Source organism: Medicago sativa, chromosome 2 (assembly GCF_051527215.1).
Source record: "Medicago sativa cultivar Bolivia chromosome 2, Bolivia_mono, whole genome shotgun sequence".
In the NCBI taxonomy this organism is placed as follows: domain Eukaryota; kingdom Viridiplantae; phylum Streptophyta; class Magnoliopsida; order Fabales; family Fabaceae; genus Medicago; species Medicago sativa.
The window spans coordinates 10269810-10287244 of record NC_140750.1 but is presented as its reverse complement, the minus strand read 5'-3'; the positions used below and the strand labels follow the sequence as shown (position 1 = coordinate 10287244).

At 30.9% G+C, this 17435-nt stretch overlaps 1 protein-coding gene and 1 long non-coding RNA gene across 2 annotated transcripts; both read right to left on the bottom strand.

Annotated features, from left to right (window-relative positions):
* Positions 1–276: 276 nt before the first annotated feature.
* Positions 277–7600, bottom strand: LOC146944399 (nucleoside hydrolase 3-like). Its single transcript, XM_085742780.1, has 12 exons — positions 7174–7600; positions 6175–6354; positions 5740–5850; positions 5149–5475; positions 4548–4724; positions 4047–4331; positions 3680–3802; positions 3383–3580; positions 2583–2836; positions 1248–1449; positions 814–1119; positions 277–707 (listed from the first exon to the last, which is right to left on the bottom strand). The coding sequence occupies exons 1-12, from the start codon at positions 7354–7356 to the stop codon at positions 408–410; spliced, it is 2646 nt and encodes an 881-aa protein (XP_085598906.1). The 5' UTR covers positions 7357–7600; the 3' UTR covers positions 277–407.
* Positions 7601–16000: 8400 nt separating this feature from the next.
* Positions 16001–16612, bottom strand: LOC146944398 (uncharacterized). Its single transcript, XR_015025923.1, has 2 exons — positions 16478–16612; positions 16001–16290 (listed from the first exon to the last, which is right to left on the bottom strand). It is a non-coding gene; the product is annotated as an uncharacterized LOC146944398 (long non-coding RNA).
* Positions 16613–17435: the final 823 nt, after the last annotated feature.

Genomic DNA, 17435 nt, shown 5'->3' with positions numbered 1-17435 from the left:
TCCATTTCTGTGTTCTTCCACTTGCTGTGTTTTTTCACTAACCATTCCAAGACATCAATATCTAAATCACTTTGAAGTAACAGGTTTTCTAAATTATACATCCCTTTTAACCTCTAGTTTAAATTGTTGGATTTTGAAACACATGTCCCATTTTAGGTTGAGATACACAATTATTATGTTGGAAGTTAAACAGTAGCAAATAAATGGCAGCCAAATTGACTTTAAACTGAGTTCATTCAATTACTTGAGTATTGCTGTATCCTATTCTTTTTAAGATTTTTTTTTTTTAAATCTCTTTACTTTATATTATATATATATTTTTTTGAACTAGTATCAATCACATGTTAATAAAAGCTATAGTTTGTAAAATAAGAAAACATTCACAATCATGAACAAATGGCCTTTAATTAACTTCTATCACGTGGATGACTCCATTTCCTCTTCTGTCCTTTGAAGCTTCCTACTTTAGCTGATTGGCATGGATCACCTAGCCTCTTTGCATATATTTCATGATAATTCTTGGCATCAACATGACTTAAAATTCTTACTAATTTTCCATGCTTCTTATCAACCACCATTTTTCCATCACTAGATTCATCCCCATCTGCCAAGACTTTCACAGATTTGGACTCAAATTTTGCATCCAAGAGACTTGAATGACCATTAGATAGGACAACAGCACCTAGAATTTCCCCCAAGAATGTGTCCTGTAACATAAAAATATCAAACATAAACAATTAAACAGAAATAATATCGAAAACCAAATGGATTATCTACCAAATACAAATTCTAATTCTAATTAAAATTATCTACCATATGGTGATATCTTTGGTGGATTTTCTTCAAACGGTGTAGCCTTGACAAAAGGCGCTTGGAAAACACTGCTTCTGGTGTTTTTTCTGTCCTACTGAGCCAATTTAAAGTACTTGAAAATGAACTTGCTTTGCGCTGGATACCGAGCGGAATGAGTGTGATGTTAACTTGTGATTGCAACACTGTCTTTGCTGCCAAAGGATCCAAAAATATATTGAATTCTGCATACTTGTTGGAAGGAACAGAAAAGACATTTCCTTTGTCATTGCCACTTCTGCTGATATGTCCTCCCACAACATAAACCTCCTGAAACATTTTGAAACTGTTATGCCTCATCACTACAAGTTATAACCATATAATTTTTATTCAGTTGATTGTTGTTGGTGCTCATGTTTTATGACAAAATTTGTAAAACAAATGTAAAGATCACTTACTTGAATTCGAGAGCTTATGTTTTTAACTGATACAACCTTTGCCAAATTAGTCAATGGTCCATTGGTTAATACTGTAATATTAGACCCTGGTTTCAATGTCTGCAATATAGACTCCCAAATTTCCATAGCTTGTGGTTGTCTGAGTTCAGGGTGATCAGTGTCTCTAGGTGCTCCAAACTTCACAGAATTTTCTGCTGTGTACCTGAATCATATCTCAAAAAATTATTTTGTGTTTATACATACTAGGGTGGTATACATTCCAGAAAATTCTACAAATCGGTGGTACACCGTGGAATGATACTTATAACTCGTTCGAAACTCCAACAATGACAGACATTGTCTTCTCGAAGCTGAAGTTCACGACTGATACGCTGACTTGATTGGTGTCGATTAAAACTAGGAAAAATGAATATGTCTACCTCAAAACTCAACTAATTCGTTTTTCCTTGTTTTCATCAAACCAACAATGATGACGTCATAGTCTCAGCTATAAGGACGACGAGGATCATGAGCTTCTATTTCCGAAGAGTATTGGCTCATCATTAGAGTTTCGATAATTTTTAAGTGTCCGGTCTACTATGGACCACCTAACAAGATGGTCACCATAAAACCTGAAATTCCAATATAATTCTCGTGGTGATACTACATAATTCATCGGCTTAATTGGTTAGCCAGTCCCTTAACTTAACTGATTGTTGCAAAATGGTCTCATAACTAAAAAACATCTCAAATGGTCCCTTAATATCAGAAATGGTGTTGTGATTTTGGTATGTTTTGGGTTTTGAAATTTTGGGGATTTGTATGTGTGTGAGTTTGGATTTTGTTTGAAGTGTGAGATTTTAAAGGTTTTATTTTAATTCAATCTTATGTTTTTTTGTTGTTTGAAGATTTATGGGTATGATGACATTAGGTGTTGTTGTTAATGGTAGTGGTTTAGTGATGACATGATGATGATGATGATGATGTTAAATTTATGTTTTTTTTTGTTTTTCTAGGTTTTTTTTTATGGTTTTTCTAGGGTTTTAAGAACCAAAACCAAAGACATTTAGAGTTAAAAACTAACAAAAGGGAGCAAAAAATTTATGAGACCAGTTTGAGAGGTCTTTTAGTTATGAGATCATCTTGCAACAATCAATTAAATTAAGCGATTGGCCGATCAATTAAGCCTAGTTCATTTTGTCATTGTTTTTAAATAACATTTGCCATTATTTCTTTGGTAATAATGTCAGCTTTCATTCCCCACAAAACTATAATGGTTTCAATAATGTCCTATGTATCATATCATAATGTAGATGAAACTTTTAAGGCATGAAACTAAAGTGTACTAGGAAGCACCTTCTGGGGCTACGAGGCAAATCACGAGCAAGTCCAAATAGAGTGTCAGAGTCAAGAAAGCCACCATTTCCGTGAGGAATGGCTTTAACATACTTGCAGTCTCCAACAGATGAATAACTTGGGTTTGATTGGTTCATTGCAAAAAAATCACCAATGCCAACTTTGATATCGTCACGACCCATCATATGCAGTAAATCATATATTACATCTATTGTTGCTGCATTTGCCCACCCTGTTGGACTTACAATGATTGCCTAAACCAACATCAAAAGTGCTATGTGAATCTATGTGTCAATTATTCAGATGATATACAAATAACTAATAATAAATTTTGGACACAACTCTCTATCCATGTTACATTTCTAAAAAATCACACAGTGATTCCGTACGTATTTTCCACGGGAAAAACTTTTCACGTTTGGAAGTACACTTCCAGACGGCACAAAAACTTTGTTTTTTTTCTTTCAGATGTCTACTTTCGAAGTGACTTTGCGGTACGAAAATATCCTCCTTGAATTTTGGATAGTAATAGCATCTCCAATGTGATTATGGTTGGAGATGCTTAAGTAGCAAATAATAATTATTGAGAAAACCTAATAATTAAAAGTTGAAAAGTTTTGCTTTGACCTTGGATTTGGACAATTTGCCACCTCATAAAATTGTATGAAGCAAAAAAAGGAAAAGTATAAAGTTCCTTTGATTGAGCAAAAAGAACATAATGAGTTTTTTCATTTGAGCACATTTTCCATGTTCTAGTAGGCCTAATTCAAAAATGTATAAGCAATGAAAAACCAGAATACCTTGAGGTCAATCACTTCAACAGGAACTTTAAGGAGGTAAAATAGAGCAAGAAAATCTCCTGCACTCATGTCCATGTCAAACACAACAGGTTTCCCAAGTTTTTTGTTCCGAAAATCTGGCTTATGAGATACTTCTTCATAGTAAGGAAACTGTGTTGTGAAATTGAACCTTCCGGCTTGTTGTGGTTGCTTTAGAACCTGTGAATAACCATAAAGCAAAATTAACACATTCAGATGTAAAAAGAATTCAGTGATAGACGCCGAAGAAATTTGTGTAAACTATAAAAATGGACATACATTTAAGAAGCTTTTGAAGTATTCTCTATCAAGTGAGCTCCTTATATCCTTGTTAGGCTTTGCTTTTGTAGCAACAAGTACCTTCACCGACTCTGGACCATTCACCTCTTTTGTATAACCATCCTATACAACATTTTGCAATACATAATTATTAAGCTTTAAACATTTCACCATAAAGTTTAATCTAAGCATTGTCATTGTAAAAAAGTTTTACACATGCATCCAATTACATCTCACCTGGTAGATATTTGTGAGTATATTTTAGAAACATATATTAAATGTTGAATAACAGTGAGACGTGATTGCATGAATGTGCGAAAAAAATTTACAATGACAATGTATACCAATTGGAAAGAAATGCAACTACCTGACATCTCCCTTTGCCATTCTTAACAAAGCAAAATGGATCTGTTAATCCTTGTTGAATATGACCACTATGCACACCACCTTTCTTAAGATTGAATTTAGGAACTTTAAGGCCATCAAATAAGGGATTAGAGCCATCAGATATACCATAAGGTTTGTTTGATGTAACTACAGTTATGTTTATATACTCCATTTCAGCAAATTCATTTTCTCCTTTGTTTCTATTAGAGTTCCTCATGATTGAAACTGCTACACCACTTGTGAAAGAGTCCCACATAAAATAACTCTGCCAACCCAACAATGAATGAATATAAACTCTTTTAGTCTGAGTTTAATGGATATGCATTGTCTGTGTAAATTAGTTTTACAATGACATCCAATAAGAGCACTCCATCTTTCTATGTTAGTGTAAAATTGATAGTGCACATCCTTTAAATCTTTTAATCCATGAAAACATAAGATGTTCTTATAAAGAGAAAATCATAAAACATTATTTTATTACCGTATAAAAATGATTGTCAAACCAAGTATCACGAGCCATTTTCAAGGACTTGAAACAATATTGTGCCTCATATGTGTCTTGACTCTTTTCAAATTCATCAAAGAATTCTTCACTGATGGGGATTGTGTTTGTTGCATCAAGAGGAACAAGGGTAATAGGAATACCAGAATGAATCACCTATGACATGTTACTTTTTGGTCAATAATCAAACTTATCGATACATTTTATCCATGCAGGCAAGCTTCAAAACATTTAATAATTCATTATAAACAATGAATTTTATCGATCCAACCGTTTATTATCGTCATAGTATATTAATAATGATCATGCACTCAAATTTTATATAAATTCAACATTTCTTACAATGTAAGCTTTTAATAGACATTTACTTCTATTTAAAAAAAAAAACTATGTATAAGTCCATTTAAAGTTATTTGATAAAGTATCAAACAATTTTGAACTTTTATGAAATTTTTTGTGGATTCGATTTACTCAATTAGAACTTTTAATTAAATAGTTGAATTGGTGAAACTCAATCTTTATTATAATAAATTTTTAAGTCAGGTAATTTTGCATACAGCCAAGAATGCAATAGACTCACCTGGTATGCTGCAAAAGGGTCTCCAAATATGTTGTACTCTGCATATGGGTTAGCATTGTAATTTGTGAGCACATTACCAATGTCACCACATTTGCTTGGTATGCAAGAAGATGAAGCACTTTTGGTGCAACAAGTTTTTGACCTTATACCACCACCCATGATGTAAATATGTTCCACATTTTTCTTTAGGTGTGGATTATTCATAAGGAAAATGGCTAAATTTGTATGTGTTCCAATCACAATCAGAGTTATAGGACCTGCAGATATTTTGTCAATCAGAACTTGCTGAGCAGTTGGTTGTCGTAGCGGAGTATATTTCCTTTTTCCCTAATTCCATATGATTACAATCAGCAAGAAAATAATAATTAAAATGCAAAAAAATGAATAATTTCACTCAATTGTCTGCAATGTGATTATAATTAAGTCTTATTTTATTCCTAAACCATGATGCCCGAGCGTTCAATAGTTTTCGGTATTGCAGGATTTTTAAAAAAGTCTGCAACTGCAATTCGACTTGCAACATCAAGGTTTTCGATGTCTCTGCAATCTCAATGCAATTACAATTGAGTTTGTACCAGTAACCGCTTTTACCTGTGGAAGGAAAGCTTTGCGGATGCCAAGGTTAGTATCGATATCCAAGCGACCTCCAAAACCAACTGGTATGGCCTGCCTGTATCTACAATCTCCTGCTGTTGTGATTCCCTATTTCAATCAAAATTTATTTAACATATCAATCATGAACATAAACATAAACATAACTGCTTATAAACACATTTTTGCATTCTGCATAATCCAAACTATAATACAAGGCTAAACTTAGATGCAGGTTTATAAAAGTATTGTTCTTACCGTTCCTCTCACAAAAAGACCGTTATTTCACACTGTTGGCAACAATTATACCGCCTTTTTAGTAGAGAATAATAGTAGGAATGATGTCTAAACTCTAAAGCATTGTATTTGTACCTAAGTTTTATCCTTGAAAAAATTAATTAAAATGAAGAAAGATACATTGCACATAATACATACCTGTTCTATAATTGGAAGATAGCCACCAACATTTGGAAGTATGGTACCATTTTGGAGTATTCCACCTTCACCTCCCACTCCAACATCAATGTCATCTCTCCCCATCATGTAAAGTATGTCATATACTTGATTCACTGCATGCCCACCATTTGTCCAAGCATTTGCACTCAGAGTCACTCCCTACACCATGCTCAAAAGGAACACAAAATATAATCATTGAATAATAATAATAATAATAATAATAATAATAATAATAATAATAATAATAATAATAATAATAATAATAATAATAATAATAAAATGCAAAACATAATCAAGCCAAATTTCATTGTCAACATCAGAAGATACAAATTGTCTGGTTTTTACAACACATGGAGACAAATAGAATACTATTGTCAACTTTTAAAAATACATCCTTTAATTTATTTAACAAAAGGAAAAAGTACACCCTTTTTTTCACTATGTTGGTTTCTTGATTAAGCCAATAGAAACAGTTTTCAATCACTCAATCCCCACCAGTAAGATTTGCTCAAAAAGGAACATATAAAAAATTAATAATGCAATTTATTTGGTATGACTCATAGTTTTTGATAAGTGGCACTGGACTAATCTTGTAAATTGAACCGTAGTATCTAAACATAAGCTATAATTTGAAAATCCTAAGCTTTAATAAAAGAAACTCGTAATCTAATCTTGTGCGTTCTTGTTCGAAATTAAGAAGTCTCACATAGATGAATAAGAAAAACTAAGGTGTTTATAAGTGTTTGAGCGTTTGAGTCCATTGGTTTGAACTTTTGGACCACGAGCCTCCAATTTGGCCTGTCCGTTAATCCAACTTTTCTTTATTTCCGTTTTTCGCAATTGTTTTTTTAACTGTGATTGCTTGTAATGAGTAACAGACTTGAAGTCAAAGCATTAATGATTCACAATGAAAACCACAAAAAGAAGAAAGAAAAAGTGAATTAAGGAAACTTTTTCAATTTGGTTAGTTTTGCTAACCTCTAATAGAAACTCTGATCTATTGAGCTTCAAAAGATATAGAAGTGCAAAGAAATCATCAGTATCAACATCTGTATCCAAAAGAATCCTACGAGGCTTTCCTTCAACTATATTCAAAGAAGCTCCAAAAATTTCTGATATGATCAACACAAAAGCTAGCATCCAAAACCTCATTGAAAACATTCTCTGTGATGATTCAATGGTAAAAACTTTATGCTCAAATATGCAGTATAGAATGAGAAAGACTTGAAAGAGAGGTTTGATCAATATACAAAGTGATCAAAAACTTGAAACGGCATGCAAAGAAGACAAAGTTAATAATCTTCATGTGTCAAAGGCACGTAAACAAGGTAGCAGAGAAAGAGAGAAGTATTTGGTTGCTTTGTTTATTTTGACTCAAAATATTTGGTTGCTAAAAATGTAAAACAAGAGAAATTTACGTGTCCATTTGGCTTTTGTAGTGCATACTATATTTTTTATTTTATTTTCATTTATTCTATTTTTTATTTTATTTTCATTTATTCTATCAATCCATACTCGGAAAGTCTTACACGACGACAAGTATTTGGACACATCATTTAGACGGACACAATAATACATATAAATTAATTATTTTAAAAATATAGATTATTTAATTCGTTATTTTGCCTGTTCTCAAATGTGTGTGTTTAAATAGAGAGCAATTCTTAAATGGACACAAATCCAAATCAAAATTATTTGAACACAGACACACAAGTTTAAAGAATTAAAAGAGAAATTATTTAGTCACATCATTTAAATCTATTCTCTTTTAATTTTGTTCATTTGTAGATGTGTACCCAAATAAAATTAATTTGAGGCTATGTCTAAGTTAGAATTTCCCATAAATAGAATGTTCAAATAGTTGTTATCAACAAAATATTTGTAGTGAGTCATTCCCTTAAAAAAAAAGAGTAGTGAGTCATGATTTGACTTGTGGTTAACTTTAAGGGTCAGTGCTATTTTATTCCTTGTTGGCCCCTTTCCATAGTTGAATAAGTTGCAGCTGTACTTTATTTTTGGTGATGAAGATATGACAAAGAAGATTCAAATGTTTCGTGTTTTCTAATCGAATGTTAACAATATAGTCAAAAAAATTGAATGTTAATAATTGAATAAAAGTTTCTATACTCTTATCAACATTGAAGGTATAGATTTCGCGGATTGGATTCCTTCAGATTTTATATATACAATATAATTCTCAAAAGTGATGTGTTTTTTAGTGTTAGCAAGAGTGTCTTTATAGATGAAGTGGAAAATACCACTTAAAATCATACATTTATTCAGTTTCTGTTAACCAAACTGAACTACTATAAGTATAGGTTTAGAACCACGATGCGATTTAACATTGCGATTTATAGAATTACAACATGAAACCGCGTCAACGTGAAAGCTAGGTTTTCTATTTTTTGCTATTTCCACATCAACTACTCGTTAAGACAGAGATTGGCATTTCCACAGTCTAACCAAACATACCATAAGTGGAATAAATTGTTTATAATTATAGGTTTGCATGAATAATCAACTTCGATCGAGTTGTTGGCTTGTTGTACATATCCAAGAGATGGAGAGCCAAGGGAATAATAAATAATAAATTAATAAGACACATCATGGTCAAATCTTTTGTTCACTATATTTTTATTACAAAATTATTCGTAAGATATTTAGTAAAATCTTGAATAGTCAATGTATGACTGAAAATAAAATAGTTAAACACAAATTTTTAGGAAAATTAATTTCAAAAGGGATGAGACAGGTGGTAAACATATGGGATAACCTGATAAATTAAAGAAAGAGTAAAAGGAAATTTTTGTTTTCGTAAAACATTATTTATTAATAAACCAAAGATGCTCATATGTGGTGGCAACATGTCTAGCATAAAATTAAAGATTATATATTTGAAAGTATATTTTCCACAAACTCAGCCAATAAAATTACTCATGGAATATTCCGGTGCATGTGCATTTAATGACCTCCAGTTTATAGCTAATTGAGATGACCTCAATATTATTATAAATTGGTCACTCCCACAATTGTAAAAATTATATTCCAGATTCCTATAATAGCTAAAAATGGTAAGCCAATATCAAATGTTACTAAATTTGTATGTGCGTGTATATCATACGGTGGATATCTTTTTCCCTTTATATGAATGAAATAAAATCTCTACATTTTTTTCAACTGAAAAAAGAAAAAGAAATGTTTCTTTATTATTATTTTTTTTTAAAGAAGAAATGTTTCTTTATAAATTGTCAAAAGGTGAACTTATTTTCATAGATGCAAGGGAACCGGCACTCCTAGTGCTTAGCATACTCTTGCTATTTATTATATACAGCACTTTTCATTTCATGTAAAGTGGACTTATTTTGTGTGTTCATGTAAGGTAAGGAGGGAACTAGACTACATGTATAAAAAACTATGTACAAAAAAAAAATGTATGAATTTTTTTTTTTTTAAGGAAAATTGTATGAAAACTTATAATGCATCCCTTGAGAATGTATGGTGAAGGTGTGATCACTTAAAATGTTTAAAGATAAAGCCTCAAGAAAATTCGCCTCGTCATGCAACTTAAAATGTTAAGTTGCATTCCCTTGTGAATCTGCATAGGAAGCTTACAATTGCTTAGAGATTTGTGGATGAAATCACTAAAATATTATATATTTGTGGAGTTTTTGTGAGTAATGATGTGTTAGTTATAAATCTCGTATATTAGATAAAAAAATAGATGTTGAATAACATACAAATGAGATGATCCATATATTTAATTTGAATTTGGATGAATATGACATATACAAACTCATGTGTGTTTATTCTTAATACAATGTGATGATCCAACAACATAGTGTTGCCGCCACAAACCCACAAATATGTTAAGTGGAACTTCTAGAAATCATATTGACAAATTAAGTGTGTGATTTCTAACAAATCACACGAAGATACGCTTAAAATTATTCAAATGGTTTTAGTAGACAAAGCGTTGGACTAGTATGCACAAGAGGTGATAGATTGAGATCAGAAATTCGACCGGTCAAATTAAAGAAACCCCAAAAAAACATTGTTTTCAACTTAAATTAATTAGTTACTATGTTTCTAGTAAGAACAATTCAATGGTACAAACTGTCGGGATATTTGATATATTGGAACATTTTTCAGTATTTAGTGTGAGTGAATTTCGTCGTTAGACTCTTTAAAATAAAATAAATTAATAAATATCCTATCTCTTATGTAATAATTATCACATTTGCAGAGTGGTGGAGCTCCTCTAAGGCTCGGGTGGGCCACGACCCACCACACCAAAAAAATATTTTTTTATAGGGGAAATTAGTAAAATTTATTTTACTTTTAAATAAAATTACATTGTGGTCTACCCTCTTCTTCATCTTAGTATGCATTACTATCACACTTTACAGTTGCAAGTAATGTGTAGACAACTATTTTGAATTTTTAAGGTATGTAATTTAACTTTTTGATGGTCAACTTTGTGTTTTCTGATTTCGTTACTGCATTTCCTTGATATTTCTTGAACATAAAGGAATTTATCATAATTAATAAATATAACATGTTGAACATAAGAGTCGTGATCTTGACATTAACATGAAAACTGAGCATTAGAGATAAAAAAACAAAATAGAAAAATTTAGAATGTCGAAAACATCTTGTTTTTATTTTTAAAGACTAAAATCAAAATTGTTATATTTTCGAGGATAAAAACTTATCTAACTCATTTCATTTTATGGACTTTGGTTCTCTTTATAATATAAAATAAAAAAAATACAATATAACCTAAAAATGAAAGTTTGTCACCTTATAGATTCTTTAACCACTCAAAAATGAAACAAAAGTTTATCCACTTCAGGAATAACCTAACTTTAATCACAAATCCCTTTAAAAAAAAGAATTGACTTTGAAGTGAGTGTTGTAAATCATCTTATTATAGCTTAATTTATTTTCATATGGGTTGAAAAATTATCTTCCTCCAATAAGCCTTTCTCTTAATTCTTTGAATGGGGTGGTTGATTAATATGCGGCTACCACACTCCTTGACCCAATTACATTGTTAATTGGGATCTATTATTGCAAACCACAATTGAGTGGTTAAAGTCAAGGTTGACCCATTGAGAGTAATCCCACACAAGCGTTTCAAAAAGAAGCATTGCACACAATGGTGTGTATAATCTAGAAAATGATAGTAGTATAATGGTTGGATATATTATATATAGAAAATGATGACATGAATGAAAAAAATTGGCCAACCAGTCTCAATGAGAATGCACTTTTGGTTTGATTTTGGGTTAGAAAGTAGCTAAAAAGTTCATTCAAGAGCATGCTACAATCATTAATCCTCAACAAGGCACACACGAGCGCAGTGGCGGAGCCAGAAAATTTGAATAGTGGGGGCATCATATATATAATTTGTAGTATTTAATATATATTACATTTCATTTTTTAAAGCCGAATATATACATCACAATTGTTCTTTACAATTTGCCATATTTTAAAAATATTGAATAAGTAACACATCTTTCTCTCTTTTTAGGAAATCTCTCTCTTTGTACCAAAAAAGCACTTCCCACTTTTTCTTCATCTTCTTCCATGAATTTCAATTTCTTATCATGCTTTCTAATTTGTAGTTCATTCAATACGGTTGCCTACTACCACCGTATACACAATTTATTGCAACAACAAATAAAACTCCATGAAAATTAAGAAGAAAAAAAAAACTCCATGAAAATTGAAAGGGTCCGCAACATCGATAAATTTTTTAAGCTCTAGCAATGTCTTCAACTGATGCACTTTCATATAGGAGATTAAATCAGTTGCATACAAAGAAATAATACTCATTTTTTAGGTCGATGATAATCCATCATTAGCATCTATCATAATTTTTTATTAGATTAAATCTATTAACATCTATCATAATTGGTTATTCGATTAAAACTATCAATAGTATTAAAAAAAAATTGAAAATTTAGTGCAGGCAGGAGCCCACACAACCTTGTGTGTGGCTCCGCCCCTGCACGAGCGTGTTAGGATAGCATATTTTAAGATGCAGTATGTAAATAATACAAATAAAATTTGGTCATTGACTCAAATTCAGCTTTGAACGTGTAGTAGTGTTAAAACTTTTAGGAAAAAATATGCTGTTTATTTAGGTTTCGCAAGACTCAATAGATTAGTATCCGCGATTACACGCAAATCATTACAAAACAAAAAGAGTATATCTAAACAAAAATCATTTTTACCTTCAACTCAATTTCAGTCAGAATCAATTTTACATAACCAAACTATTGTCGCCATAAAACCAAACATACACTAAATATATTTCATACTAATATATGACTATATGAGCATGAAAAGGTACTCCATGATGACTTTGTCTATATTCACATGTAATGCGATCTTACATCATGTATTCATCATATTTCATTTAATTCAATGATAAATTTTTGATCCAATAGTCAAAACCAACTTATATATGATTCAAGGCTTATTCTTGTGCTCCATAACATTGACTCCTCAAGATTCATTTCTTTTGCAGTGACTCGATAGGTCAGTGTTCTCGTTTGGGATCCGGATCACTTTATATAAGTCGTCCCTATATTGTGGCATGACACTTTCAAAAATGGCACACACAAAAAGATCCAACTACCATTAGTGCAAGCATGTGTGGGTTGGCATCCGAAATTGGATAGTTTGATTTTCCTTTCTCTCTCTATCTCTCACCTAAAAAATATTAAACTAACATTATTTAAATTCATAAATCTTTCTCACTTTTTTTTAAATAAAATCTTCCTCAGTTCTATTGAAATTTTCCTCACTCAAAAAAAATCTTAACTCGTAAGATTAATTTATATATGGTTTAACCTAAAAAAGTGTAATCGCATCATACAATAATACAATTGTTGGATCAAAGATAAAATATTTATCGTTAATCCAACGGCTTTGCAGTTGTTGCACCATGTGCAAGCCTACGACAGATATATGGTAAAAGTCAATGAAAATATAAATATACAACTTCTTTATTAGATATTTGATTTGTAAAGGGTAAATGGAGCTCCCCTAACAAAAAATATTGTCATTGTTAATTAAGCCCAGCTCTGAATTTGGTGTCAACACACATGTTGAGAAGTATAATCGACTGAAAGTGAGATGCAAGTGTAATTTTCGGTACATGATCCAATGAACAATATACTCTTCCTAATATATACTCTTCCGGTTCAAGTCTAATATTTTGAGGTTACTTTTTTTGACCAAGTCGTATGAGATTTTTAAAAGTTTTAAATGAAAAGCTCCAATTGATTACTAGTATCATTAGTAGTATATTCTACGTGAAAGCTATATTTTGTTGGCTAGTAGTATGATATACTTCAATAATATATAACGAGGAAAATGTAGCCTAGACTTTATTCTAAATGGGTTAGAGTCTTTTTTATTTATAATCTTCTGTATTTTTTCCATTTAGAAAGAGTTACGTATGAAAAAAGTTTAAAAAAGTTATAGAATGATAAAAGATAGTTAAATCTATTAAGTAATAGGATCCCCTACATATTTTTTGTATTTACATCTCTGTGAATAAAATCTTCCATTTATATTGCAAAAGACCCATATCTCTAGCTTTATTTTCCTTGATGGACATTTTTCCCCTTTGTTTGGTTGGGGTACAAGGGGCCATGTGAAAGACAAAAAGAAAAAAAGATTATTACTTTTTCTATCCTATGATATTCTCCCATGCCCTATTTTTTTTTACGAAAATATTCATGGGATTTTTGGATTCTATAATCCGAAATGAGTTTTCCCTCTGTTTTGGGATGGAAAAAATGAGATTTTCACTAATTCGGATTTTATAATCCTGACACCCCTAAAAATTATGATGCGTTTCTTGCTTTTTTCGGATTATAAAATCAGAATACCCACTAAATACTCCCTCTTGTGCCAATAATTTAGAGGGAAAACACTTCAGATTAATTTGAATCGTACCAGCACAATTATTGAGCTTGTTTATAACATGGATGACTAGTTTAACGACCATATTAATCATCCTAACTCTCATCTTTATGTTTTAGGTCATTGTTAGCTGCTATCGCCTTGTCCAAGTTAAAAATCCGGTTTTTGAACTACTTGATCATATTACTCCGATACTTCCTAGAAAATCATAAAAAATTACATCGTTTATTCCAATTTTTAATTGTATTTATTTTTCATATATTCTAAAAAATTTGAGAAAAATTGTACTCCCTCCGTCCCGAATTAACTGAGCCATTTTCTCATTTCACACATATTAAGAAAAATGTATAAATAAAGGAGAGAGAAAAGTGGTTTTAAGTGCTCTTGTTAAGTATTGGTGCAAAGTGGAATATATTGAATTGGGAATGATGAAAGTTGTATTAATTAGAGTTATAAAGGGGAAAAAGTAATTAATATTGTATTGAAAATTGAAATGACACAATTATTTTGGGACACTTTTTTTTGATAAATGTCTCAGTTATTAAGGGACGGAGGGAGTATTAGTTTTATCTAAAATAACAAATAATATATGATAATATGAATACTTATCATATGCTTTATATTCACTTTCTTATATTTAAAATTTCATACTTAGTAACAAGGCTAATTAAATCTTTAAAAAAGTTACTAAAAAAAAATCTTTTAAAATGTTCTCGATCAAACTAAGAAGTAAAACAGTAAATAATTAAAAACATGCCAGTAGTAGGAGAGAAAGCCAATAACATATGCTCCAAATTTGGAGCATATGTTTGTAAAAAAAAATAAACATATGCTCCAAATTTCTCATTTTGTACTATAGAACTAAATGATAAGCATAAAAACAAATCATATATAGTCCAATAGACATAGATAAAAAGGGTTAGCACATAAACTACTAAATGTAATCATATTCTAAAATATATTTTAGCAAACCATAGTATTGAACATATATAGTCCAATAGACATAGATAAAAAGGGTTAGCACATAAACTTCTAAATGTAATCATATTCTAAAATATATTTTAGCAAACCATAGTATTGAAGAGTCGTAAAACTAAATGCTAATAACAAGGAATAAAGTCATTTACTCATACGAATTAAGGGATATAAAAAGCCTAAAAAAAATGGACATCTACACCATATTTAATATTAGGGAAATGCTAAAGAGTGCTCTTTTTTTTTTGACAAAAATAAATGATATTCGTTCATTCAAATTGATAGAGTACATCGATACAATGAAAATTCGCCAAAAACAAAAAGGATGAATCTGTGAACAAACTCACAACATCCATGTTAATAGCATAAAACGACAAAGTACTAAAGTCTACACATATGACTATATTTAAATCACCGGAATGCTCATGTTTCCGGATCTGTAACATTGATGACTATATTCAAATTGCAATCTTGAATTAGATCTCAAAATCAAAAAGTTTGAGCTGTGATTAAAGCACAGTTTGCACAAACACACCAAAACTCCACTGCCAAGACAAAAGAAACTGACCAGGGAATACTCAGTCCTAATTATTTGAGAAACAGCCAATATTAGACTCCAAACCACTACTTCAAGAATAATTGTTTGAATTTCAATCTCCTACTGCAATGCTATATTAATAACAAAGTGTAACAGATTTTCTTTTATAGTGATAAAAATAATTTCCGGTTTGATGAAGTGAACAACTAAGATCAATAATGACTTTAACAAAAAAAATTCTTTAAAAAAATGACTTCAACAAATTTCTTATTGAATAGTCATAGGTGGAACAAAATGAAAAAACTATAAATGAAATGAAATGAAATAAAGAAAAAACACATAGAAAGAGCATATGATAAATTCTCTCAACCATTTTGATAGATTCTTGATGCAACCAACCTTTGAAGCAATACTCAGTTTGATAAAATCTCTCATCCATTTTTCTGGAAGTACAATTACATGCCTCAAACTTTTGGTGAAAACTAAAACAACATTATGTTCAAACACGATTTGTGATGTCCAAGTCCAACACCAATAACGATCCTCAAATGCAAATATTTCACATATAAAACTTATAAATTAAAATAAATTTAATTCTCATTAAGGCACATGCACTCAATAATCATGGCTGGGTAAATTACCTGCATATTAACAAAGAAAAAAAAAACGTTTATAAAGCAAATATAAACTTTAAATTTTTTTAAAAAAAATCCAACCAATATAAACTTCAAAGTAAAATAAAAACCCCATAATTTTTTTGAAACAAAACGCCAAGAGAGAGTTCTAAATTTAAAATTCATAGGAGAGTTGATTGTATTAGCAAAGTACCATGGTGCGAAGTCATCCAGCATTAAGCGAAACTCCTGCAACATCTCCCATTCAGCTATGACGACAAAAAAATAATATTAGATTGACATAAAAAAAGGCACAAAGACATGTCGAAAAAGTAAATGAGAGGCATGGAGAGAATAATGTTTGAGAAGGCATATTTCTGAGAAAATGAAAGGCTGAAGAGATTAAACAATACTTCTGATTGTAACATATTTGATTTGATTTATATGAAATGGTAGAGAGAAGTATCTCCTTTGTCATTTGAGCTTTTTTTTTCTTGTCAGAATTTAAACCCTCGATCTCCAATCCCTTAACCAATAACTCAAATCAGTTGAATTATTCAACCCCGTTTACTTTCTCATTTGTGATTGCACCTTAACGGACGAGTCAAGCATAAAAGTACCGATGGAACGATTGGTGTGGCTATTCATGCATGTAATTAACCGCAGAGTCATGTGCCAAGGAGGGTCTGATGGAAAAAGGCAGGCAAAATTACATTTTTAGTCCCTTAACTTAATTTCAGGTAACAGTTTGGTCTTTTATCTTTTTTTCATTTCAATTTTGTCCTTTTAGTCCATTTTCATATGGATTTTCAAGCTTGAAATCTTATATTCTTATGCAAACATAGATGAAGACCATAAATTTGAAGATTGAAATGCCGTAAGAAAATAAAACCATGAATTTGAAGCTTGAAAATTCATATGTAAATGGACCAAAAGGACCAAATTGAAATGGAAAAAAGATAAAGGACCAAATTGTTGCCTAAAATTAAGTTAAGGGACTAAAATTGTAATTTTGCCAAAAAGGCAGGATTAGAGGCTTAAGTGCACATGTTTGTAGCAGTTTTGTGCATTAAGGTTATGGTTTAGGGTAGCAAGACCAGATCGGCCCAATGCATTTGTAGGTCTAAAACGAATTTTAAACTGAGGCTTTTTAATTATTTTGATAGATAAAC